The sequence below is a fragment of the Emydura macquarii genome, unplaced genomic scaffold (genome assembly GCF_026122565.2).
Source record: "Emydura macquarii macquarii isolate MOO-44397 ecotype Brisbane River unplaced genomic scaffold, CSIRO-AGI_Emac_v2 contig_1146, whole genome shotgun sequence".
NCBI lineage: Eukaryota > Metazoa > Chordata > Testudines > Chelidae > Emydura > Emydura macquarii.
The window spans coordinates 16,602,433-16,630,378 of record NW_027131283.1 but is presented as its reverse complement, the minus strand read 5'-3'; the positions used below and the strand labels follow the sequence as shown (position 1 = coordinate 16,630,378).

The following is a 27,946-nucleotide window of genomic DNA, read 5'->3' as shown; positions in this document are numbered from 1 at the left end:
TAAAGAAACCAGGGTTGTTGAAGTAAATTTGTCTTGATCTTCCCAACAGCCAGGAAGTTGGAAGGGTTAGGGGTCGGGGGACAGGAGAGGAGAGAGAGACTGAATCAACTAAATCCCCAAAATCCCTAAAATGGGAGAGGCTGCCTCCTGACTAAACCAAAAATCCCAAAAATGTGTCATGATGTTACTCTGCCATGTTTGCCTTATGGCATTGTCTCAAAATACCATGATACAGTCATGTTGATGCAGAGTCACAATGTAAAAAAAACAAAAGCAAAAAAAAAAAAAGTTGTGTAGTTATATATTTTGAGCTTATCTGTGTCTCTTATCATTCATGCAGTTACTCTACATCTCTTTAAGGTTGACTATTGCCATGTTAAAGGTGTCTAAAAGGGGATTGGTTCTGTGGTCTATCTCTCACATCTGGTTGTCTGACAATTACTTTTAGGCCTTCTAAATCTATTTACCACCTGAAGTACAACCCAATGAATCGTCATTACTAGGTATCTTGAATTATATCTGTGAAACATTTCTCAGAAAACAAACCATATTCTATTCAGTCAGTGAAGAATAACCCTGAAACATCCAGAGCACACTTCACTTCTTTCTGATAAGGTGATGCAAAGTAAAGGTCAGATATGCTCACTTCTGTACTCTTTATAAACACCATTTCGAATGGTATTACCAGCTGCAGCTCAATTAGTCTCTTCCTAAAACAATGTGTTCATTTCACAGTGGTTCTTAGCTGTACCATATTTTTAAATCCCTTTTCTTGTGCAGAAATATAGAATAATAACAGCATCACTTTATCAGTAACTTTAATGTCCTTATCATCTAATTACCCTTAAAACCTACTTTAATTGTTCTCCACATGGGCTCATGTATTAGACCATTGTTTGGCAGATGTGTTAAACTAACCAGGAGATCTTAGTTACACTAAGGAGTTTAACTGAAACTCCACCCAGCATACCAACACTCTCAGCCCAAAACTAATTTCTGTCAAATCCAGTATTTATGTTTATGGAAGAGAAAAATAATCTCACTTTTTTTAAAGCAAAATCTATTGTATTTCTGTGTTGAATATTTATATAATGGAAGTTCCATGTCTATTGTCGAATTTGAACTTCCATCTATTTAGGTTTATTGAGAGCAAGGTACTATCCGTAGATTTTTACGTGGACTGTATGGATTCATAGTAATAATAAATATGATTATTGTTTTAATAATATTTGTTGCTGCTTTAAAGGACTTCATTCATAGCAACAGTGTTCCCAAATGGTCTACTTTTATTATAATGGAACATTGTTATGTACAGGAAAAATATACAGTTTATTTAATATTCCTGATTAGGTGGCAGATATGTTAGGTACTAGCAATATAAAATTATTTCAGTTTTCTTAAAATTTTATACTAGAATGAACAGCAAAAAATGTATTCTTCAACATAGTTTGACAGTATGACAAATAAATAAAAATTAAATAATACCAAGTCTCTTGAATTTAACCGCTTGAGTGGGTATCTAATGCTATATTGAACCAATTATGCCCTCTTTTACATCTGTGCAATCTCCCTGAAGTTAGTAAGGATGTGTTTTTGTAAATGAGGGTGAAATTGGTCTGTTTACTCCAGTTTTGTCAATTTCCTGTAGACTTCACAGTTGGAGGCTTAATGGAAGTGAGTAAACTGATACTTCTGTTCTTGGTGAAAATAAAACATGTTACCAAGATACATTTTTTCCACTATGGCTGCTTCTACTGTGCCTTAGCTGGCTTCCCTGTGTTTCTTTTGTACTATGGTTGCACCCTTAGAGTGGTCAATTATTGCCCCAATCAGTCACTGAATTAGGTCCTAATCTGATTCTATTTCAAGTAATTGCAGCGCTGTCAGCTAGTAACTGAGGCTTTCATGTATGGCTGCTCTAACCAGTTTCTAGTTTGTGCTGAATTTTTTTAAAAAAGCTATAGTTAAGGACATAGCACACAGTCCAGAAAAGCTGAAATTTATGGGAGTTTAGCCATGGGAGCTGGATCAGGTCTATACAGCAGTTAGGTTGGACAAGGCCAGTGGTCTATCTTGTACAGTACCTTGTATCCAAAAATGGCCTAGACTAGATGCTTCTAAGAAAAAAATTGAGATCTATCCTATACAACGATCCCGTTGTACACTACTGTAACATAGGGGGAAATTTCTTCCTGACCTTAGTTGATAAGCTTACTCCATGAAACCTGAGAGTCCTTGTAATTGTCAGTGTCATATGTATGTAGTGGGTCACTGTTTATTAGTGGATTGTACTGCCCTTATATATATGCTGAGTAGCCCTTTACTCCAAGAAAGTCCCATTGATACTTATTGGACTAGTGAAGAAAAAGGTGCTACTCAGATCCATCATCTGGCCTTCAGTAAATTGCTAATGGAAAGTGGGTTACTATTTATTTATAGTAGATACCTAAAAATGAGTAGCAGGTGACAATTAGGGCCAAAAGTTTCAAACTCAGATATATCTGAAGTTAGGTAGCTGAATATGTGCTCGTATTTTCAGAGACTCTGAGCAACATCAGTTCCCATTGGTTTCTCTCTGTACCAGACCCTATTCAGGCCAGTGCCTATTAGGCACAACGTAGTTCTTGTGGTATAGGAGTCCCAATGACTTTATCAAAAGGTGGGTTTCCTACAGGAGATCTGATTCACTTGAAATTATTTTTATATTCATGGTGCTTTGTTCTGAATAACACTTTTGTTATTACTTACTCAGACTTTTATATCACAGTTGCTGGAGTTCATGTTCTGGTTTATTAGCTTCACTTGGTTTGATTTCCCTTTTATTTTTACATCCTTAGGGAGGGTGAAATCCTCCCTCATATGGACGGGTACTTACAGACACATGTAGTCCAATGGATTACTCAATTAAGATGGAGTGGATTGCTCCCCTTGATGCACTGGCCCTGCTCAGCTCTGCACCTCCTGGTGCCAGCCCCCCCCAAATGGGGGGGGGAAAGGGTACACTTATCGGGGCCCAGAGTCCGAGGGGGGCCCGGCCCAAGCTGCAACTCCCATGGGTATGTGTGTGGGAGGGGGCCCGTGTTACAAGTTTGTACTGGGTCTGAAAAAATTATGCTTCGGCCCTGCCTGGTGCCGTGGCCTCACTTCATCCCTACCCCGCTGTTTTGCCAGTTTGTTCCCCATGGGGAAGCAGCAATGGATATTTCTTGTGGCCCTGCAGAGTGCAGGGAGAACCAGGATTGCTAAATGAAATGCCTTGGGCAGTCACCCAAAGGGAGGGGCTTATTGTATGCCCCTCTGGCTCTGCATGCCATGGAAGTACATTTCATAGATTCACTGTGATTATCTACTTTGACTGCCTGTATAATAGAGGCCATAGCACTTCCTTGAATTAATTCCTGTTTGAGATAGAGCTGTCTATGGTGTGCATTGCTGAGGCGAAAGCAATATTTCTTGATTGGCTGTTCAGTCTCAACCAGACATTCCCAGTTCCCCCAGTCCTAAAATTATTTCAGTTACTCACGTATATTTCCAGTATCTGCCTCCCCATGCTCTAGATGGCTTTACAAAACTTCCATTTCTCAGTAGCATGGGACTTACATAATGGACTGGTCTTCACATTCAGATAATTACCTGCTAATACATACAGTGGTTCTGATTCTGAGCTGCACCTCTCAGTAGGCATAGCCCAGAATGGGGGGTGGGGAGAGCGGGGCAAGGAGAAGAAAGCAAATATGCCTTGTGCAACTCCAGGCAGCAAGGGCATATTTGGTTCTTGATGTAAACTGGCACAATCCCAGAGCTGCAATGGTCTCCGAAGATAGCTGGAGTGCAGCAGATTCTGGCCATACCTTCTTCATTCACCGACATGCCCTCTCCTGTCTTCTGCATGCCCCTCCACCAGGGCCTAAAAGCTAGCCTTGTGTGGATCCATCTTTCTAACTTTATGCTGCCAGGACAATGCCTTGCACTGGAGAATTCCCAGGCCATTTCCAGCACTTTGACACTTGAGAGTGGCATAAAGGGGCCAGAGTGCACTTCAGAATTAGAGGTAAGTCACCATAAAAATCCCTCCATAGAACCATTTAATAAAACTTCCTCCCTCACTCCAGCCACTCCCCAAATGCTCATGAGGAAAGATGTCTGGCACATTAAAAGATCCAGGATTGGTTAAAAAAAAAAAAAGGATGGAAAGAAAATTCTAGACCAAGGGACTCCATGGAAAGCACCCTGCCTGCAATTCCCTCTCCCATTATTGCTTCCTATCCACTTCCCCCACCCATCATATTAGAGTGAATAAAACAGATGTGGAGCCTGGCTAACCCATGACTGGGAGCAGGGGATAATGGGAGAGGCTAAGACCTATAAAATGTATGGCAAACTTCCTCCCCACATTTTTATTTGGAAAATGTGAATGATTTATAAAAACTTCCAGATCTTCTCTTGGGGGCAATAGTGTGCCCCTAATTTGCAAAGGCCTGGTTAGCCTCAATAAGTAGGTTGCTATGCATCAATTTCCGAAGAATGCTGGATTGATGAAGCACTTGTTGATGTATTTGCTCCTGTAGATGACATAATTGGGGATGATTTGATGACACAAAGCTGTCTTTTACTCCTCTAGGAACCTGCTGGGATAATTCTGAACACATTCTAAAATAGCCTGGAAGGGAAGAAATAATAAAGAGAAGCACAGAAAATTAAGGCTTAATCATTGAATAATTTCTGGCTAATTAGGTGTTATTTATTAATGAGCCATTCTTGCAATAATTTCAGCTGTCAGTTAGAACCAAATATTCTTTCTTTAAATTTCTTCTTTATTATGCAAAAACCTAGAGAAGCCATCCATTGGTGTCTTTATAAGTGGGTTCTTCCCTCTGACTCCCTGCAAAGGCTGTGTCTGCTTGGGAGGCTGTCGTATGACATAGATCTCTTAATGGGAATATTATCAGTGCACAATCCCCACACCATCCCACAGAGACAAAGCAGACACCCATTATTCCCTGCCTATGTCATTCTGTCTTGAATCAAAGCCACATGCTAGCATGCTAGGCCACATCTATCAGCACTCATGTGGCACTTTTGTGTAACGATGCCAAAAAAATCTGAAATGAACTTCACTGTCTAAGAAGCAACTACCCAGGAAACTTTGGCTTCCATAGAGAAGAACTGATCTCTTGCTTTAATAGTTCAGTGTGAGAAGCTCAAAGCTTTCTGTTTCTGTTAGCAGTCAGAGACCTAGATTCTTTGTTGGTGTAAATTGTTGCAGACCTATTGAAGTCAATGGACCTACACAAATATATATCAGTGTGAGATACAGGCCAAAATAAGCATAACAAAAGAAATAAATCATATATATGATAAATCATCCAATAAGGAATATTGCAATCTAGGGTCACATTTCTGGTAAGCTTAATTAACAATATCATAGACAACAAAACATTTTGATCTGTGGAAAAAATATGAAAAAAAATCTTGGTCTTTAAAGTAGATAATTTGAGAACATAAGAATGGCCATACTGGGTCAGATCAATGAGCCATCTAGCCCAGTATTCTGTCTTCTCATAGTGGTCAGTGACAGATGCTTCAAAGGGAATGAACAGAAGAGAGCAATTGCCAAGTGATGATCCATTTTATAATCCAGTCTTAGTCCCAGTTTCTTTAGAAAGTAGGGCAGGAGGAGGGTAAAAGGAGAAAAAGCCTATATATATATATATATATATTATATATATACAAATAAAAATATTTAGGCTTTTTCTCTCCTTTTACCTTCCCCCCATATATATATATAAATTAAATTACATTAAATTAAATAAACAATGTCTAAGTTTTATATTAAAAAGATTAAATAATCCTTGACAATATCCATATAAAGTCACTGTTAAATGTAAGCCGTTATTCATTCTTAGTATTGCTTTCTGGCAAGATATAATACAAATATGAATAGCATTTCAAATGGATTAAAAAAATCAATCAAATGGAGGCACCAATGAACTAAATTGCTTGTTTTCAATACCTGATTCAGTATTATCTTGACAAATTAATTGACTACAGAAAATAACTGTAGCTTCATCAAATTTTTAAAAAAGTTATTTTTCTCCATATTCATTCAGGCAGAGCTTTCAAGGAAGCAAAACTGAAGCCTTAAAACTGTAAGATAAAAATTTCACTTAAGAGCATACATTTCTTTTCACAAACCTGAATGATCTTCAGTATATTGGGAAATATATGACCTGTCAAAAGAAGTATTACCACTTTTTCCATCCCAGATCTGGTGATATTTCAAGATCAGTAGATTGACAAAAAAACAACATCAGTAGTTGTGTGTTGATGGACTTCGATGCCAATATCCTTATTTGGAACACACAAGTTTTGATTTTGTGGGAATGGAGTACAGTCACCAACAGAATTTAAATTAGCCATTATTTGACAGGGCTGGTAGCACCATCTATTATTAAGGTCACCAGATACTTTCCATTATAAGGCCCTTATATCAGTTACTTATAACTTTACCAAACTTTAACCAGTTGGGCTGAAATTTTCCATGAGAAGTGTTTGCCTCAGGCTGATGATTTTCTTTTTTTTTTTTGTTTCAGTCAAAATGGTCTGGCTAGTAATGAGAATTAGACTAGTGAAAGATATGTTACTTTTTCCTTTGTTACAAACATTCTTGAGACTTTTTCTTTGAAATGTTGTAGTGCTCCCAAGCATGGCAATAGGACTTACAATTTGGCAAGACTTTGTGTCAGGGATGTGCCTTTTGCCATTCATGTGAAAACCCACAAAAATGTGGCCAAGTAATAAGCCTTTGAAAAACCATAGTTTGCATGTGCTCAGTAGAGACATGCTTGAGAAGCAGCTAAAATCTCTGACGATTCCATTCTCCCTGAGCATGCTCCATCTCTTCACAACTCCTAGTGCTCAGCAGACTGTGCAAATACCATCACCACAGAGCAACTAAGCACAGCTCTAACCCAGGGTTATGAAGGTTCAGAAGGACTCTTCCCAGCTGCTCTGGACCAGGATGAGGCCAAGCACAAGACTGAGAGCAGGAATCTTGTGTCTCCTGTTCTCTCAGTGATTCCCCACCCAACACTGGCGGTGCCCAGGCAATATGGAGGAGGAAGCCATCTGATTCAAATTCAGTAGGTACAAGAGACTGACTGAGAGGAGGGAAATGTGTTGATGGGATAAGGAGTCGAGTGAGACTGAAACTGGAGGGGGAAGAGTTCGAGGATGAGACTAAGACTAATTGAACAAGCATGCTGGCAGCTGAGGGGTGGCACAGAGGGGCAAGCTCATTAGTTGGGTAAGGAGATTGGGAACTGGAACCAGTGAAGAAGATGTGGGAGACTGTGAGCCAATTGGCTGAAGGTGGGAACCTAGATCAGATGAACTAGGGGTGGAGGAGACTGGGACTAGGAACCAGTGGGGGGGGCGGGGAAGAAGAGAGAGAGTTGGCAAGATGTAGGGATATGGAGGGGGAACTGGGACTTGCTGGGCAGGGAGATCGGGACAAGGAGCCAGGGAACAGATATAGGGAGATTGAGTTTGGGTGAGAAAAATGGGAAGGGAGCTTGGGATTGGGAACCAGAGTGGGGTTGGGGGAGAGGCAGATTGGATGAGGAGATGGGAAGCAGAAACTGGGCCTGGCTGGGCAGGAAGACTGGGGGCAAGGAGTTCAGGATGGAATAGAAAGAATTGGGACTGGCTGGGCAAGGAGATTGGGACTGGGTGTGGGGACAGGGAGACTAGGAGTTGTGTGGGAGATTGGGATTCAGACAGCAAGCCCAGAGCAGGAGACCAGGACTGGATGGCCAGGAAGATGGAGACTTGGATGAGTAGCCCAAGGAATGGAGACTGGGAATGGGTAGACAAGGAGAATGGGACTGGAACAAGGAGCCAGAGGTGGAGAAGAAACAGAACTGGGACAAGTTGAAAGGGATGGGGGAAAGAGATCCAGTTTGAGGAAATCTGGTAGAAGAATCTGCATCCACTAGTCCACATTCCCCTGCAGAGCCTGAAATGGAATCCAAGATTCTTGAGTCTCATCATGCCTCTTCTGTCAGCAAATGTTTGTGAAAGCCACTGGGAAAGTGTGTGTCTGATTCTATTCTAGTACTTAAAGGATGACAATCTACTACTGCTATCAGTTACTCTGTTAGCGCAACTAGCAGAAGTCCATGTGATGGATCTAAAGGTTCCAACCCTGTATTGAACCTTGTGCGTGTCAATACGAAGCTGCATGATAGAATTTCGGGGGGAGAGGGAGTCTGTTGTTTTTCTTTTAAACCTAGGAAATTACCTCCCTCCCCCCCCCCCCCAAAAAAAAAAAAATAAATAAATAGAAGAGCATTAAGTTTACAAAGTCAAACACTCAAAAGTTAGAATATGCCAGAATTAAGATTGCTGGTACAACTTTAATTTGACCCCTTTTCATATACATTATAATAGTCTTCACAATTGCAGCTGAAATCAGTGGGAGCTCTGTTTCAGTATAGACAGTGTTATATAATGCTAAGTACTCTGAAAAATCAGGTCTTAGGCATCCTAAATTGGGCCCCCCAAATTAGTGGATAGTTTTGATCTTATTCTCACTCTCTATGCTCCAGCTCCCTATCTGTAAATTGAGGATAATCTCCTCCCCTCATCTCACTGTGGTGTTGTAAAAATAAATTAATTTATGTTTGTGAAGCATTCAGAAACTAAAGTGACGAGCACCATAGAAAAGCCCGTGAAGGACTGAATAATTCTGTGTCTCATAGCGGGGTTTGAATAGTATGCAGTCAGTAGGGCTTGTGACATCATTATAGGACTGCATAAAAATGTAGACTGCACAGCTACCAGCTTGTAATTTCCTATTGGCCTTGTTCATAGCCTCACCTTACACAGGCACATCATATATTTTCATTACTGCATGAAGAGCCTGATTCTTTACCCATTTAAGTCAATTGTAAAGCTTGCATTTTCCTTGGTTTCGTATCAGGCCCAGAAGGAACAGCATAGTGTATGGTATGTGTTCATTGGGCCATAGAACTGTCAATTTAAAAGGGAGAGATATATAGTACATGGGATTAACCAAAAGCGTTAGCTGAAGGGGGGTAATCCTGGAGGGAAAAGATCTGCCACGTGGTTTTGCAAACCAAATATCTTCTTTTGTGATTCTTAAATTATTTTCCCTTTGTACAGAAAATCCTCACCTCTTACCCTGTGGTGGCGTGCAGTCCAAAGCGAATGTTAGGAAAAATTACCTTGCTCTCGCTCGAGTAACAGATTCTTTCACTGCCTTGTCTTCTGTCAACTTCATCTTTGTTGTAGAGGTCTCTTCCTCCTCCATCTCTCCTGCAGGTTTTATGAGTGTTTGCTATCTGTCGCCCACTCCCTTTTCCATTTACTTTTTTAAGCGATGCCCAACCACTTTTTCCTTGTGCTTTCCCTTTCTCTAGCACACATACTTAGATCAGCCTCTTGAAATGAAAGTCACTACATCTTGATACATATCCAAAATATGTCAAGTTTAATTTCTTTATCTTCTTCACCAGCTGTCCTCCTCCTCAGTACTTCAGTGTCCTTCCTCTTCCTATAATACACTCAATATTATTACACACAGTTAGCATCAGACACAGTTCAAAACTCCCTTGTACCCACACATCGTATTAAATGTAAATAATGCTTACATCTGTTTGTCTTATGCTTGACAGAAGAACCCTTCCCTTCCAAATGCTATTCATTCCATGTAGTTGCTAGGAGTTTTTGTATGCACTGAGGTACTAGGCAGCAGATATATTGTGCAAAATTCATCCACTTCTTTCCGAGTTTACTCCTGTAATATTTTGACACCACATAATGGTTTTGGGAAGGGCCAAAGAATGAGGCTGTATTTCCAGTACTGGTATTCATTTTTTTAGAGGCAGTGTAGTGATATTCATGTCCAAGAAGTATGTTTAAAATCATGTTCAGCCAACTGTTTGATTCAAAGGAAAATGTTAAAATGGTGAGAGGATGCAGCAGATCCTTGAATATGTCTAGAGGAGTTTCCCACTTTACTGGGTAAACATGCCCAAATTAAGAAGGTTCAAAGCAAATCAAGATTCAGAACGGGTTCTTCCATCTTGGGAACTTACATGGCCCCTGTTTTCATATTATCTGAGCTCCTCACAATCTTTAATGTATTATTCTTACTACAAGACTCTTGAGTTAGGAAGGTGGTGCTTTCCCCATGGAGGACTGAGACAGAGAGGCTAACTGAGTTTCTCAAAGTCTCACAGTCAGGGTTTAGCAGATCCAGGAACTGAACACCAGTCTCCTGAATCCCATGCTGTGCCCTAACCACTGAACCATCTTACCTAGAGATGGGCTTTGTGTAGAAAGAAGCGGTCTGCCAAGGGAAATTTAGGACCGCACAGAGAAATTACTATAAATTCTGTTGCAATAAAGTATCATTCATATCCTCAAACAGCTTTCTATGCCTTTATATTTCTCCTCACCCTTCCTACCCATTCGGAGTACAAGTTTTGCTTTTATTGTGTGGGCGTATATCCTGTAGGCAGCAGTTGTGCATGCATGAAATTATTCCAGTCTGAAAGATTCGGGCAGAACACATTCTACTTCTGTAAAAGCAATAGCTTCTAAAAAGAACTGCGTCACAACTAGCACCACAGCATTTTTTACATAATCTAACCCTTCCACTGTAGTTGAAAAGAAGTTCTGAGATTGTTTGTAACACTGTCATCTGGTGATTTTTTCCAATAATCTTACAACCCTGACTCTTTCAGAAGCAAAAGAATACTTACTGAGTCAGATCATTGCTATTTAACTCTAAATTGACATTATTGAAATACTAATTTCAGAAAATTATTCACATTATAGATTCAGTCTCTCAGGTAATTTTAAAATATGGACAGCATAGCTGACATAATGCCAGTGTCTTTTGATTCCTCTCTTGCTTCTGGCAACTAACCTTGGTCAGAGATGTTGCAGAAATCTTGTGAACAGTTTTAAAAATAGAAATTCTTGACTCATAATCAGAAAATAATATGGATTCAAATTAACTTGTGATTTGAGCAGATTTTGCTTATTACCATTAAATATGCCTCCATTATTTGACAGTCAGGATCTTGGTGTGCATAATTTGTCTTTGATAGTGTCAGGCTGTCATTGTCCATCAGGAATTTGTAGACAAACTCTTTAGTGGAGGTGTGAGGTAAGGATAATATTGCAATTGGCACACTTGTTTAGCATTAAACTTTTTTTGCATTGTGACTGGACTAATGAATTGTGTTATTAACTGATAAGTGGAAGGCAAACTCAAATGCAAACAACCCATTAATGATTCAGGAAATGATACTCTATGACATCAGCTGATGTATATTATACTTCATCATAGCAAGGCATGGGTCTCCTCCACTCTGCTTATTTTTTACTAGCAAGTATTTCACAGTCTGTTATTTCTCTTTTACTTACTATGGATAGTGAGGGCTAGATGCCATATAATGAAAAGTATGGATATGTGCAAAGTGCAGAATTTCTTGTGATTTATACCATGGCTCATTGTATGACACCAAATCCTCAAACATCCTGTACTGGTGAAAGGTGACTTTTCATGTGCCAGTCACTGTGGGAGTTTTTTTTGTGTTCCACCCCCTCCCTCTGTCCAACACGTAATAATGACTGTGATTGTTGACTACAAGCACAGAATTTTTCATTTTCATTTTCCATGCTTTTCATTTCTCCAAGATCTAGCTGCAAATACATTGCTAAACATAACTTGTAAGACCTGCCAAACTGTGCATTGGTTTTGTGATATGGTAACTGGGATAAACTTAATTCCGTTGTCTTAACTTGTGTGCTATGAGCCAAGATTGGAATATAATATCTCAACAGTGAGAAGCTAGCTCAGTGCAACACTTGTCACAGAAACATGTTTACTTTTCATTTAAAAGTGGTACCTTGACCTTGTTAATCAATTTCTGAGAGCCCTTTCCTGGATGTCTGTATCAAAGTCCTCATATAGGACCAGTTCTATCACCCTGACTCATGCTGAAATATCTTACTCAGTGAGTAGCTATGTTGAAATCAATACAAAAGTGTTACTTGTGGAGTAGTCATAGTCAGCTTGAGTAATGGAGACAGAACTGGGCCCACAGAATGCTAGGATGTGTAAATCTCTCAATTTTCTTTTAAGGTCAAGGAAGGATGTGTGATTTGATACTCTAATACTCAGATATCTTGACAAAAGCCTTCCTCAGAACTCTGGACTCTTTTGAGCAGCAAAGCCTCCTACAGCTTTCACAAAATTTGATTTGAGCCAATGAAGCACTTTGGAAACTCGGTAAAACCGCAGGGAAAAAGTAGCTCTAAGAATATACTGACCTAAGGGGATTTAGCTGCACAACTCTGTATTGATTTGATATCTTTTATGGTCATGACTGATGGCACTAACTAAAGGCAGGCATGGTGGAAGGTTCATCTGAAGCTCAGCAAATGCATCTTAAACCCGTCTTGCTTAAATACTCTGAACCTTGCCTTTGAGAGTCTGCCAAACTGTGTGGGATAAATGTCCATTGGAGAGACAGGATGAAACCACCAAACTAATTCCCAATTGGGACTTTAATCAGTATTCGTGGCTTGATAAAAGGTTTGTGCATTACCTCCTGGACCATCTAATGTGCACATGAAGGCAAAGCTCTTGCTTTGGTGGAAACTTCTGCCAATTCAGATTCTAGCCAACTGATTGCAGCAGGGGAGAGCAGGGGGTCCAAGAAAGTACTTCTGGTTAACAGAATTCAGTAAGCTTACAATAAAAACATATCTGAAAAGAAAAATTGCACAATATCAAAACTAGAAGCTGGCTTTGTTGCTACTGGTTTCTACTCTCAGCATATTGTGAAGTGATTATAAAGGAGATGATCACTGAGCTTTTCCCCCTCACCCTTCCCCTAAAAAGCATTCAGCGTATCACACTTCCAAAACTGCACACATCTTTCTCATGCTCTCACTGTTAACCTACAGGCCTTTGTTTTTCACTTAATAGATGGATGACCTCCCAAAGCTGTTATATTATTTATAATAGTATTTTTTTTTAAACTTGGCAGCATGCTTTAAATAAAAGATATCTGCTGGACTATATCCAGAGTTCCAAAGATGAGTGTGGTGTTTTAAATGAATTTTAAACTAAAGTGGAACATATTGAACGTTTAGATTTTATATTGAATGTATAATCACCCTTTTGACACATCATAATAGTTCTATCTATTGGTAGATAGCCAATGTAACATTATGAAATTTAAAGTATTAATTATGTTACTACAGATAATTGCTGAGCATATTAGTCCTATTACAGTGGTTATCCTCTGGAAACATAGACCTCATACTACATTAGAGGCTCACTGGATGTTGGGCAATTACTTATTTAATTAAGAACCTGATCCTGAGTGGTACTGAAAAATGGGACTCCTAATGGCTGCGAGTGGGGCTCATGTGTGCTCAGCATCTCTGAGGAGCCAGCGATAAATACAAGACTTCATTCCCTAACCCATCACTGTGTTTCACAATGCTGTTATTCCATGCATCATTGTGCAGAATCAAGGTCATGCTTTATTATGGATACTCATTAAGAATTTGATGTAAACTGTTGCATTTTCTTCTTTAGTGTAATCTTCGTGCCAGTTAAAGCCTTGCCATGTTAGAAGTGTGGCTATTCAGTGGACCTCTTATTTTGGGTTCATTCTCTCCCCTTCCTTCTCTCCCCTGCATCTCCAAAGCTATACATACCTATGTAATAGTAATTATATACTTTTAGTGACTTCTACTTGCCTGTACTTTCCCAAGGCTGATCCAAATTGCCCCAGTCACTTTTCTCAGTTCACACATGTGCTGAATGGAGAAACCATTCCTCAGAACGATGACAATTCTAATGTTCATGAAGAAAATACTAGTGGTCTGAAGAGAGGCTGACCTTACCTTTATGAAACTCGCTTGTCAAAGCTAGAAATCCATTGAGCACAGCAAGATTTCATCAAGATTTCATTAATCTCAAAGAACAGGTATTATGGCATGTCTAATTCCAATCATTGGCAAATGTTTGGTGTGAGTTTTGCTCTAACAATGTGTGGCGGTGCGAGATGTGTGCTTACTTTAGTTAAACTGAATCACCTGTTTCTACAGTGGGCAAAGCGCAGATATATTTTAAAACATTTTACTAGGCTTTTAAAGAGATTTTGTGCCAAAACACTGGTTTGATGACCTGTAGGGCACAACGCAAGTTTCCATCTGTTCAGTCAAGCATTTGTCTGAGTGTGAGAGAGATATGGCAGGGCAGGAGCAGGAGGTGTTTTTTGATGTTTCTTTACTTGTGGCATTATTGCTGCCAGCATCAGCTTCTGGGAGTGATAGATTGTCTAGCAATGCTGTCTGCAGTTGTCTGTTCTTAGGAGAATGGTTTCTTTGATTCATTATATTTTTAATTGGGTAAGTGCTTCTGGAAACTGTACTCTGTGCCGGATAAGGCCCCTGTGTTGGAAAGGGACTGACTTCAGACAAGCCACAGGACAGACAAGAAACACATTTTGCTACTATCAGAAGAGGTAAAGTTCACCATCATTGCTGTGGACATGACATGTCACATACCTAGAAAGGAAATTAGGATAATTAAAGTCTGTCGTTTGTTCATTATATACAATTAAAGAAATAGTCATAAGTCCAATCACCAGGTATCTTTCTATTACACCTTAAAAGTCTTTATAAACTTTGATGGCAGAAGTGGGTCATTGAGCTGCAGAGTATAAATCTCAGCTTAATCTGAATGGTCCAGGCATGTTAGCATCATGACACCTCTAATTAAATTTGCAGCAATATTTCTTCCTTTCAGTCGATGGAGAAGGCTATTCTTATGTCTTGAAGTTATGCTAATAACAATGTTTCGGATAGGTGAGTTGTATGTGAGTTTACAGGAACTCCCCTGCATGCAGGAAGTTAGAACCCTTCACCCTACTCTGGTTTCCACCAACTTTAACTGATCCTTGAGTAAATGATTTTTTTGAAAAAATCAGGGGCAGAAATGCAAGTTGAATAGCTGCAATTTTATGTACATATCAGGTATTTGTACATAATGGCTAGCTCCCCATCTAACTAGCCAGTTGTGGATGAGCACATTTGCAAAATTGGACATGCACACGTGCACACATTTTTGTGCCTATAATTGCATGTCTGACTCTTTGAAAAATCAGGCCCTGAATACAGAAAATAAATTAACCAGCCCTCCCATTTTTCTCTCTCCCTTAGTAGAAGAAAAAGGGCTTCTTTGAAATGAATAGTTAACATATTTAAAACAAAAAACAAATACTCTTACACTTGTAGTCAGCCTTCAAAATTCACTACCACATGACTTCAAATTCAGGGCTGTGGCTGCATTTGAAAAAGGGACTAGATAATTGTATAACCAATAGTAATAGTTGTAAGCTATGCTTTGATAACTTTTGACAACTTCATGAGGCAATCTGATCACCTCCAGGGGTCAGTAAAGAAACCCTACCTTCACCTCATTTACATCATGAATTTTCCAGGTCTAGCCACTGGTGAAATCAAGAAGCTGGAGGTCTGATCAGATATGGCCAATCCTGCATTACAGTTTCTGAGTTCTCTGTACAGTAGCAAAATCATTTCTGCTTTATGATTTGCAGGAGAGAGAGAGAGAAGAAATTTGGCATAGATTCCCCTTTAACATATTTCATCAAAAGAATGGATGAAATATTTATTTGGCTGCTGTCCTTTGCCTTCCCATCAAAGTGAATAGATAGACATTTAATAACACATGGAAACATTAAAGTAGCTTTTTATCAGGATATATGGAAACCTGCTTCGAACAAACATTCTGGCCTCAGGGAGACTTTTTGATCTGTGGAGTTGAAGCATTTGGTGTTTAAAACACCCTCATACATAGGTCATATGGTCAATTTTAATGAAATAAATGATTTGCTTAAAACTTGTATAAAACTATAAAAAAAACCCTTGACAAGTCATTAGTGATAAATGGTTTAACATTGGGATTATGCTAACTAACATTGGTGCAGTCATTAGAACTCTAAGTAAAACAAGGAACAGTGAAGTAATAGGATTGTCCAGTACATCGACCTACAGATGCTAGAGCTCTGTCCCATGCTGCACTTTCTCTTAGAGTGTAGAAAGCCTATAGTGCACCTAAATTAACAACCATCCTTCTTAATTACTGACTTACTCAACATTCTGAGTGGCTGCCCTTTATCATTCCTCACAAAAAGCAGTTCAAATTATATAATTTATCTTTTTTTCGATTTAGAGATTAGCAAACCAGTTTGAATTAAAAAAAAAAAAACTGACTTGAGCCTTAGCCCAAAACTTTCACCAAAATTTTTTGAAAGTAGAAAAAAATCTTCCCCTTTTCCCACACACACACCCTGTCCTCTCTATTCTTTGTTAATTTTCATACTGCACTATACTTTCAGATTTCACCTTGGACTAGAAATTGAAATATTGAAATCCTGTACTAAGAGAGACTACTCTCATGGTATTTCTGACCTGGCTGGAAACAGGATGTACAAGGCATCTTATTAGCATGCTTCCTGCCAATTTCAAGCCTGATTATTAGACCCAAGAGGTTTGGAAAACTGTAGATAAGGATCTGAATTCCTAAAATTTGTCCTTCCTTAATTTCACTGACACAAAACTAAAGTGATTCTGTGTATGAGCTTTAAGAATAGCCTCTTGATATTTTTGCTGAAATGAAAGCATTCTTTATTAAACCTGAGATTTCAACATTTTCTTAATGTTTCAGGCATAACTCAAATTTTGAGTAACTCTGTGTGTGACATTTTATGCTATTCGATGGGCTATTAGAGGTTCCCAAAATTTATTGGTTCATATACCACCTTCTTAAAAAATTGATGTGAAGTGAATTGATGGAACATTAAGTTCATGTACTATCAATATTACATGTACCACAATTTGGGGAATCCCTGAGCTAAAATGCATATTTACAAATTATTTGCATATAATTGTAAACTTCATCTTTTTAAAGAATGGTCTGGATTTAGTGCTGGTGAAAGGCATTGGCTTGAAAACTCTGGTACACAAAGCCTACTGTTTATCTTCAGGTCAGCAACAGGGCAAGTTTCTCACACACACTACCCTCTCAGTGTGCCACAGCTTTGATCAGTGGAGGGGACTTCATCTAGAACTGCAGTAGTTCAGGGATTGTCTACATGGTGCATCAGTGCACACCAGCTGGGGTGTAAATTCTAGTGAGACACACCCAACTCGTCTTACCTAGGGGGCCACCAAGTATCCAAAAGACAGGAGCAACTTTTAATCCCTAATGAGATGGGCTGGAGTCATACTTTATAGCTCATTAGAACATAAGAGCGGCCATACTGGGTCAGACCAATGGTCCATCTGCCCCAGTATCCTGTCTTCTGACAGTGGACAAGGCCAAGTGCTTCAGAGGGAATGAACAGAACAGGTAATCATCAAATGATCCATCCTGTCACCCATTCTCAGCCTCTGGCAAACAGTAGTCCCTGCCTATCCTGGCTAATAGCCATTGATGGACCTATCCTCCATGAAGTTAACTAGTTCTTTTTGAACTCTTTTATAGTCTTGGCCTTCACTTAGGAAGGAAGAATCCCATGTACAGCTACAGACTGGGGAACGACAAGCTAGGCAGCAGTTCTGCAGAAAAGAACCTGGGGGTAACAGTGGATAAAAAGCTGGATATGAGTCAGCAGTGTGCCCTGGTTGCCAAGAAGGCTAATAGCATATTGGGCTGCATTAGGAGGGGCATTGCCAGCAGGTCACGGGAAGTGATTATTCCTCTCTATTCGGCATTGGTGAGGCCGCATTTAGAGTATTGTGTCCAGTTTTGGGCCCCCAACGACAAAAAGGATGTAGACAAATTGGAGAGAGTCCAGTGGAGGGCAACAAAAATGATTAGGGGGCTGGAGCACAGGACTTATGAGGAGAGGCTGAGGGAACTGGGCTTGTTTAGTCTGCAGAAGAGAAGAATGAGGGGGATTTGATAGCAGCCTTTAACTACGTGAAAGGGGGTTCCAGGGAGGATGGGGCTAGGCTGTTCTCAGTGGTGGCAGATGACAGAACAAGGAGCAACGGTCTCAAGTTGCAGTTGGGGAGGTCTAGGTTGGACATTAGGAAAAAAATTTTCACTTGTAGGGTGGTGAAGCACTGGAATGGGTTACCTAGGGAGGTGGTGGAATCTCCATCTTTAGAGGTTTTTAAGCTGAGGCTTGACAAAGCCCTGGCTGGGATGATATAGCTGAGGTTAGTCCTGCTTTGAGCAGGGGGTTGGACTAGATGACCTCCTGAGGTCCTTCCAACTCTAATATTCTATGATTCTATGATTCACAACATCCTCTGGCAAGGAGTTCCACAGGTTGACTGCGCATAGTGTGAAGAAATACTTCTTTTTGTTCATTTCAGAGCTGCTGCCTGTTAATTTAATTTGGTGACCTCTAGTTTTTGTGTTATGATAAGGAGTAAATAACACTTCCTTATTTATTTTCTCCACACGAATCATCATTTTATAGACCTCTATTAGATCCCCCCTTAGTCATCTCTTTTCCAGGCTGACAAGTTCCAGTCTTATTAATCTTTCCTCATATGGAAGCAATGTCCTGAAACACCCTGTCCAAAAGGAAGTGCTAACTCCATAAGGCTGGGCACCTTAGCAATGAATGGATCTGGTTGAAGAGGGATGTGCCCATTTAAGTATTATAATATATATATTTATTTTGCATAACACAAAACCACAGGGGTTTTTATAATTATTATAAACTAGTGCAATAAAAGCAGTTATAGAAATAAGTACCTGGAAAAAGCAACAATGGGGTGAAAAGCAGATTGTAAACATACGTTGTAAAACAAGAGATAAAATATAAGTAATAACAAGGGGAGGAAAATAGGGTTTGGTTGTTAATGTTTGCTGAAAATAAGATAGGTTGAGTAAAGCTTTGAAAGAACACTATCTGCACACAATAAAGTAGACTTACTCGTACTCCTATGTCTACCAGCTAGTGAAGGTTTTTGATAGGGATCAAAAGGTAGTGAATGTTTACATTGCATGACGTGCTTGATGTTGGTTAATTAAGACTAATTCTTGAGGATAAAATACACAATATTTTAAATAGTGTTTTGAAAAGTTTTCATAATAAGTGCACACGAGGGAACAACTGAGGATCATTTGTTTGGTAGAAGAAAATACGCTTTTACTATAGATGCAGGGTCATGAATATGTGACCTTTTTATTAAAGTATTCATCTTTTTTGACTTTTTTAATCTAATGAAGAAGAATTGAACTGAAAATATTGCAAAATATAGGATTGCACTTAACTTGAGTGATATCATCCTTAGAGACTTAGAATGTTTCTTTCAAATAGATTGTTGTATTTGTTAAGATATGCTTTTTCCTTCAGTGATGACTATTGCATATGCACAGTTTTTTGTTGCAAAATGCAATATTTTAGTAGGAACGGTTCTGAAGAACCAAGTCTGCTAGTGAATCTGTTAAAATGTCAGCTTATACCCCAAGTTATAAATAATACACTTTGTGAGGAGGAAACACAGTGGTTTAAGACCCAGATGTTAAATAATACAAAATAATGTTTTAATTCATTTTCTACACTGTTTAACTTATACCCCTTCGGTTGCAGGACAAAAGGAAACAGTGCCTTCTCATCTACTTGTAGAACAAAATTCAAGAAAGAAGCCTGTAGCACCAGCTATTGAAGGCAAGTTTGATTCTTTTCTTCATCAATTCATTCACTGAATTCTACTCATAGTCTTGATTCTACTTTTCTATTGAGTTTGATGGAGTGGGATCAAGCCTATATACGTAAAATCACTCAAGGGATCAAGTGTTTACAGGATCAGGGCCTAAGGTGCTGATTGTGTGTAATCAGATCTGCATGAACTGACCCAGGAACCTATGTGGAGGACCATTGACTTTAGTCAGTCTACGTGAGGGCACCAGGGTCTGCCTACATGAATCAGATTGCAGGATTGGGGCTAAATTTCTAAAGTGCTTTGGAGTGTTTCAGGAGGTAAAGTGCTACATAAATGTAAACTATCATCATTATTATTAAATGACTATGGTGGATTACTATTTCAGCAATTACTATTTAGGAATGTTACTATATAATTCATTGTAGTTGTGAATAATATTTTTTGCTTTATTAAATTTATGAAGCATTAGAAATCAGCTACGTCCCTATACTTCTAACCCCATTAAGTAAAAGTTACAGTCATCCCTCACCTAAAAAAAGATAATTTTTAATTGTTCCATCATTGCATTATGTAATTTACTCACATAACAATTAATACTAATTGGTATTACTAGTAATAAGTAATACTAATTGGTATTAAAATGGGACTATATTGAATCACTTTGAAAATATTACTGTAGCTTGCATTCTCTGACTCTGTACCGTTTTTCTGTCTCCCCTTTGAATTATTGTCTAAAGCCTCTGAAATCAGTAAACTCCATGTCATTCTCGTCTGTTGCCTGACATGGAATACTAGAACTGACAAGGCAGCAAGACCCTAACAACATTCAAAAAATACTGTGCAGTCATTCAGTCACACCATGGCACTTCCTGATAATTTCTCATAGGGGATTTAGTTTTATGCTCTCTAGAAGATTCACAATGTAAGAGAAAAAATACATGGGACTGAAATCTCATGATTTCAAACAACTACAATCTCCTATTAAGATTTATCTAAATTTAGTACATAGAAAATTAGGGAAGAATTTTTGTGAAATGTATGGCTAAAAAAAGAGTTAAACTTGATTAGACAGATATTTGTAATCTTATGATTAGTGTCAGTCAAAATAATTGGACAAAAATAGTCAAGTGACTTGTTATCTCATTGCCCCAAATGAAGTTGGATGAATATTTCTCTATAAATACACTGTACCCTTGTTTGACAAGAATATAAAATCTGTGGTTACTGTGAGACACATGATAGTATATAAATAGATTGCAGTCGTGTCTATTTGAGGCAAAACGTTTGAACCCCGCTTATCAGCAAAAAGAGGTTCTTACTGTGTTAAGCACTAAATGCTGTTATCCAACAATTAACCATAGTGGAAAAAAGACATAATGAAAGAAGACTGCTCCATTTGTTGTGTGATAAGCAAAATCTTTAAATAAAACTGTTGTACAACATGAACTAGTGTCAAATTAACATTAAGTTCCTAATTTTCAAAATTATGAGTAATTACTGAGATTGCACCTGGAAATGATCATTTATGTTTCTCATTGGACATTTGTGTGTGTCATTAGATCATTTATGCATGCAATTGCAGTAATTGTGAGTGCAAATTAAGCACCCATTTAGCAAACACAATTTGGGGCCATGTTCTATGCTCAGAATTGCACAACTGATTTGTTTTTAGGGCTCAAGGTCTGGTCCCCAGTACTGAATGGTATTCATTCAAGAATTTTGAAGGAAATGAAGAAGGAAGAGCTTCTAATAAAAGTCTGACATGAATAGTTAATATACGGTCACTAGTATGGTGTCTAAGTTTGAGAACTGAGGCATTGGTGCTCATGGGGACTGTAGTCCATGAAATCTTATTCCGGAACTGTGGGAAAATAGTTGAGAAATAAACCACTGACCTAGGTGAGAGTAAGAATAACTGGCACAAATATAGTACTTTAAATTTGCAAAGCACTTGAACAAACACTAATTAATTAATGAGTGTTATATGATATGGAAAGACCAGAAAGACCTTTGCAAATGATAATTAATTCTTTGAAATCAAGTGTTAACTAAACTGCTGGCATAAGCAAGAATTAATGCATCATTTATTTTGAGTGTGGGACTTCTAATAAAATCTCACACAGGAAGTAGACGAGGAAACGTGTTAGCCAATTAGCAGAAACACACCCCTTTTATGGATTAAAAATTGGTTAACAAAAGGGAAAAAGAGTAGAAATAGAGGAATACTTCTCAGGATAGAAAGAGATTAACTGTAGGGATAAGCATACTGATTCTGAAAGACTGAGAATCCACTCGTCCAAACTATTGTTTATGTCTGGAACTAGACTAGCCTTTGTTCAGAGCTTGAAATGTCAATGTTAGGATAAGGACAGCACTGGAACAGGGGCATGGGGCAATCCAGCAGTTGGTGGAAAGGAATATGGTTTATAAATTCCCTAGATTGGGGCGATCAGTACATATCTGTGTTTTGTCCCCAGTTCTGCCACTGACATACTACATGATCTTGGCCAAGTCTCAACCTCTTTGTGATTCAGGCAACTCACCTGAAAAAAATGTATATTGCTACCCATCTCTATGAAGCACTTTGATATTTTCAGATGAAAAGCCACTGTCTCAGCCAGATCCAGTGTCCATTGGAAAAAGTCTCACCACTGACTTCAGTGGACCTTGGATAATTAAGAAGTGTTATTAGGTATTAAATTCCATCCATCCCCACCTGTCATTGCCACCTCTCTCCCACCCCCCCTACCAAAAAAAATCTAACCTGTTGTTGCAAGTCTTCTCAGATGTGGGGGAAATAAGGTTAGGCATTGCAAACTCTTGTACTTTTTTCAAGGACAGGCTTTGCTAGTCCCCACTGATATTAACTTTTGGGTACAACTGACCAGGCTGCTCACCCAGTCTGGAGGGGAAAGACCAAATAATTTAGTCTGCTGATTTGACTCAGTTAATGCTATTCTGGATCATACTCCCCAAAGTGCAATGAAGGATTTTGAAAATGCCAGTTTTACAGAGGCAGCGGAGCAACCAGGAGAGAGGAGCAAAAAAACAACAAAACTGAGTGTAAATATGAAGACATTGGTAGGTACATAATTCACCTAGTGTTACATCAAGAGCTTCCTCAGTGGTGGCATGAAATGAGAGAGTCCCTTTTAAATCCTGTATTTTATTTGCCTTTGGAATTTTCATAAGGATTTGGAAGCATTGCATCTCCTAATTCTTTTGAATTGCCACCTAGGGAGACTAGAGGTGCTGGTTGTGCATTGAACAGGTCCATTCTCCATGGCCCTGTTGACTATGTCTTTAATATTCTTCTGCCTCTATGTTCTCTCCTGCCTCTTCTAACTTTACTTTCTTCTTTCTTCTTATTTTCTTCTCTTGTCCACCCTCATTCGAAATTATGAGTTCTGCTGCATGTGATCAGTTCCCTGCTATTCTGTGTGTGGTTTTCTTGTTTCTACTCACCAGTTTGCTTTGTTTTCTTCCCACAAATCGCATTTCTTCTGAGCAAACATTAATTTCCTGATGCTTAGAATGGGTCTGCTTCATGTTTCTTTCTGTGACATGGTGGGAAATTTCAAAGGAATGTGCTGGTGTCACTGGAATTGAGGAACTCAGGAAGGATCATTCAGAAACACAGCTAAGAGGATAAAACAGCATGTCTGCACTCTAGACCAGCAAGATCTGAACTTTGTTGTGAGCGCCTGCATCTAGGGCCTTCTCTCAGTGGAATTTACCTTTATTCTGGTCGCATGTAATTTTAAAGAGACAGTACACTTGATACTACAGTAGTGCTTTGGATTGATTTGTGGGAAGTTGGAGTGTGATTTTTCCAAAGCAGCAGATCTGAACCCAGATCTCTTGGTGAGAGAGTGTGCTTCACATTACATTGCTCAGTAATAACCACTCTGGCTTATTAATGGGTGATGATGGGCTCTTCCTCCAGGAACTGAAGGATGGTAGCTGTTTCTTGTGATATTCAAGGTGTATGTGGCATAGAGAAGGAAAAGTGGGAAGAACTTTGAATCTGTATTTTGGAGGATCTTTGAGGAATAAAATAAAAATGATTTTCTCTGGAACTCTGGTAAAATGCTCTAAGTGCAGATTTTGAAGAATGCAGTAAACTGGATCACTGTGAACTACATTTCTTTAACTTCATCCAAAAGTTATGCTGGAGGCTAAAATGGCTTTTGTTAGAAATGTGCATCTAGCTCCCATGCGATATATGACATATGGCATCCATCTCGTGGAGAAATTACAGTTTACAAGCTCAGTTCATGAATATAACACTGGGTGAAATAACCAAGGGTATCTAAATTACTAAAGCCAATACAAAAGTTGATAAATCTTCCTGGACACATGGAAGTGTGGTTCTCCTGTATAAATCACTATGCTGCTGGCTGGGCACTATCTATCAGTGACCTTTTTTCCTTCAGACATACAGTGTTTCATACTACATCTTTTTTTCCTTTTGTACAATAAAATCATTTCTGTTTAAAACAAGTGAATGCTAATGGAAGTAAAGCCAACAGTTTAATATACAACAAAAAGCATTTCAAATCAATATACTAATGTAACGTATGCTTATATCAGCTAGTGTTTGTTGTAGTTCATATTTTCATTTCTATTGTGTTGCACAGAAGACAGCAAATGAGTCTAAGCTCTGTCTGAAATGTTCCAGGCCATGACATAGTGTGAAAGGAAAATAGACCCGTATCTCTGTTGGAAATACCATAATGTAGTGTGTTGTGCTTTAACCCAACTTTCGCAATGAATCTGTTGAAAATAATCTAGCAATCTTTAACTGGATATCCTGCAGAAATATCTTTTACTAAATAAATGTGGGGTTTTTTTAAATTACCTTTGTGGTTATTATAGTATGTAAACCAAGTTATTTTAGTAAAACTGCACGCTGTATCTCCCTGAATCCATTGTAATGATAGCAAAAACTTTGAGATAATATGAACAAGGTTTCAAAGCAATATATACTCATTGGTTTAGATTACAAATTTCAGCTGTAAATGCTAATGATTTAGCTATGATGAGGAAAATTCTAATCTTCACTGTTTCAGAAAGCCCTTGACATTTTCGTTAATGAAATATGAGGCACTTTTTATTTTAGTGATCAGATGAAAAAATTAACCACTCATTAGAAACAACCTACTAAATTTTAGAACACTGGATTTAAATACATATATTTACATAGGGTTTAATTATGCAGATTTCAATAGTTTAACATTCTTTTTGTTGTGGTGGACAAACCACATTAAAAATTAGCATTCACCAAAATATACCTAACAAAACTAAACCAAGTATTTCTAATAAGTAGGATTCTTTTTTTTTTTTGAGTTTTCCAAATCGCCACATGTAATTAGCAGCCCCTTCCATGTAAAAACACCATGACTGGAGAAAACTTACTTGGATAAAGATGTATTGCCATATTTCCTTGGAGAGGGAAGTATGGCAGCCCTTCCGAAGAAGCAGGAGTCAAGGCCTACAATTCCTCCATTGGCTAGGCATCTCCTTTTCCCAAATCCCAGACACTCTTAGTCAGATTCATACATCCTCTAAGATGTCATTCCACACCTTTCCCAGCCTTCCCCCTACACTGTCCAAGTGCAGAAAGCACAGCCAATTCTGATGTTGGCTCAACTACATGGCTGTGTGCTTCTACCTCTCCTGAGTAGGAATTGTAGCCACAAACAGCATGAATGCTAACCCAGTCAGCATTAGCCCTAACAGTAATTTTGTGTGTACTTTATGATCCTTTCTCAGGCAATCATGCCACACACATTGGCTCCTTTCTGCCTCTTTTCGCCAGCAGCCACACACCCTGATTTCCCATTGTCCAAGTGGAGGTCCTGTCCTTGACTACATGGTTGAGGCTAGCACACCACCTATCTTTTTTTCCTCTGTGTGTACTTTCTGGCTTCATTAAACTGGTGTTTGTGCTCTTTTGCTCCCCTCTGTGTTGTTTAGTGAGGGGAGCATATGGTCCCATGTTATTAACAAACTGCTTTTGTGCTTAATTCAACACAGCCATAGAATGGAAAGTCTGTAATTATCCCAGGGGGAAATCATGAACTCTTGTGTGGGTCACATGAAAGCACTAGGAATTTTAGATGTGATGATACTACTTGCCTACTTTCCACAGATCTAGCAGACATCTACATGTAACAATCTTCAAAGCTTCCAAATAATATTTCAGATTGGGATTTGAACACAGTAAAATAGTTTTAAAGACAAAATCAGACAGTACAGATTCACCAGGACCTCAAGTTGTACTGTGTCACCAATGACCTCTGTGGCTCATTATTCCTTCACTTGCTCAGTCTAAGAAAACATTCTATTGTACAGTCTACTGAAATGAAAAGGCACAGTGTAAAAAGAGATTTGCAGTAGTTACTGTACTTAATTTTGGCCCAGACATGCCCAGATAAGTCAAACAAAAAGACTTACATGTGAAAAGTAGCCATCTGTGAACTTCAGATCAATTTAATTTGGATTTTCTTGACCTTTATGAACTTTTCAGTAAGTTGGTCAAGGCCAGACTGTGTTATTTCCCTCAGAGACAGTAAATGAGTTTGTCCTTTTTGGTCCAATTAAAGGGACATTTTCAAGTAAAATTTGACTCCAAATTTAGATTTAATTTAAAAAAAACCCTGTATCCATGAAACCTAAGAGAGAAATGTTACAATGAAAAAGGGACATTTTCAAGTCAAAATGTTACCATGAAAAAGGGACATTTTCAAGTAAAATTTGACCCCAAATTTAGATTTCATTAAAGAAAAAAAAAACCTGTGTCCATGAAACCTAAGATAGAAATGTCACCATGAACTTTTTAAAACCCCTTCAATGTTTTCAACTCAACATTGCAGCATTTTGCTAATGCATGTGAAATTGACTAGAACCAAAAGTGCAACTGATCAGTCTAATTTTTTCCCCTATGCTAAGAGAAATGCAAAAAGGAAAGAAACAGCATAAAGAGCAAAAATATAATTAGTGTTTTAATATTTAGAGTGAAATCTTTGCCCCCACTGAAGTTGATGGCAAAATTCGGATTGACTTTACAAGGGCAGGATTTCACTCTGATTTTAAAAAAGAAAGTATTCTTAACAGATAAGGAAATTGGCTTTATTTTTTAAATATAATATTTGGTTTTATCATGTCTCTTAAAAATATAAATTATGTGAATTTAAGGTGTGCAGGTTGGTTTGCATAAAACTAAGTACAGACTTTACCCAAAACTCTTATGCTGAACCTGAATGTTATTTTCTCTGAGGTTCTAAATAACTAAATTAACTTTTGTTTTAGTCAGCTTGGTTTTCTTTTTTCTGTGCATCTCTACTCTATATTCTTTCTGACAAGACCAGAATCATTAGACAAGAAAGGCTGTTGCAATATTTCACAAAACCAGACGATATCAAGTCTCCCATGAAAGCTCTTTTCCTGGGATTTCCGGACAGCAGGGGTTTTGATAAGTGCAGCTAAGCTTTGTATAAGCATCTGAACTTTAGGAGCATTATGTAAACCAAACCATCTCCAAACTTTTTGATATTCACCCCCGCTAGTTATTTTTACTTCTATGTAATTCCTCTCCACAACACAAAATACTGATGTCAGTATTTTGGCACTTTTCCTTACCTCCTCTTCTGAGAGGGGACAGATGAGCAGACAAGTTCCTTCAGACTCAGCAATAATGTGACTGCATAGAGCGTCTGGGAACATATGCGTGAATAAGAGGCTCTCACAGTGTCTTCCACCTCCAGATAGCCTGCATTGCTTGTGTAACATTATGCCTTGTAACTCAAGTGTATTCCTAAATTTAGATTTTCCCCGCGTTGGCACAGCAACATACTGTTGTTACGCCTAAATGTAGTTTGAAGTGGTACACTTTTTTCATGTTAATAATATTATTTCCTCCCCTCCGCTGCATTTCAAGATATACAGGTAGAGAACAAGAGACATTGGAGAAGCAGATGAAGGCAATTCAGCCCAACATATTTTTTTTGGTCTGTATTAAATCCATCTTCTTGCTGTTTCAGCAAACCCTTCAATCCTCTTCTCCTCCAGAAATAAATCTAACCTGGTATTGAATTTTTCTTTGCGTCAATCAATTTTCCAGTAACCTATTTTCCATGTGTTGCTTATCCTTCATGTGTAATAGTTTTGCCTGAGT

At 38.5% G+C, this 27,946-nt stretch overlaps 1 protein-coding gene and 1 long non-coding RNA gene across 13 annotated transcripts in view; one reads left to right on the top strand and one right to left on the bottom strand.

The window, feature by feature from the left end:
* TRDN (triadin) overlaps nt 1-27,946 on the top strand; it is a 301,086-nt gene that overhangs the window by 134,031 nt on the left and 139,109 nt on the right. For all 10 annotated transcript variants that reach the window (XM_067546684.1, XM_067546692.1, XM_067546686.1 and 7 more), the window contains one exon: nt 19,695-19,772. In XM_067546684.1, the coding sequence (XP_067402785.1) occupies nt 19,695-19,772 (78 nt within the window). The remainder of the gene's footprint in view (nt 1-19,694; nt 19,773-27,946) is intronic.
* LOC137152142 (uncharacterized) lies at nt 149-27,524 on the bottom strand. Of its 3 annotated transcripts, none has more exons than XR_010919445.1 (4): nt 27,412-27,524; nt 12,648-14,625; nt 9,249-9,961; nt 149-4,660 (listed from the first exon to the last, which is right to left on the bottom strand). It is a non-coding gene; the product is annotated as an uncharacterized lncRNA (long non-coding RNA). The 3 variants fall into 3 exon arrangements; XR_010919446.1 differs by lacking the exon at nt 149-4,660 and having other exon boundaries at nt 8,334-9,961; nt 12,648-12,808; nt 13,960-14,625; XR_010919444.1 differs by lacking the exon at nt 149-4,660 and having other exon boundaries at nt 8,334-9,961.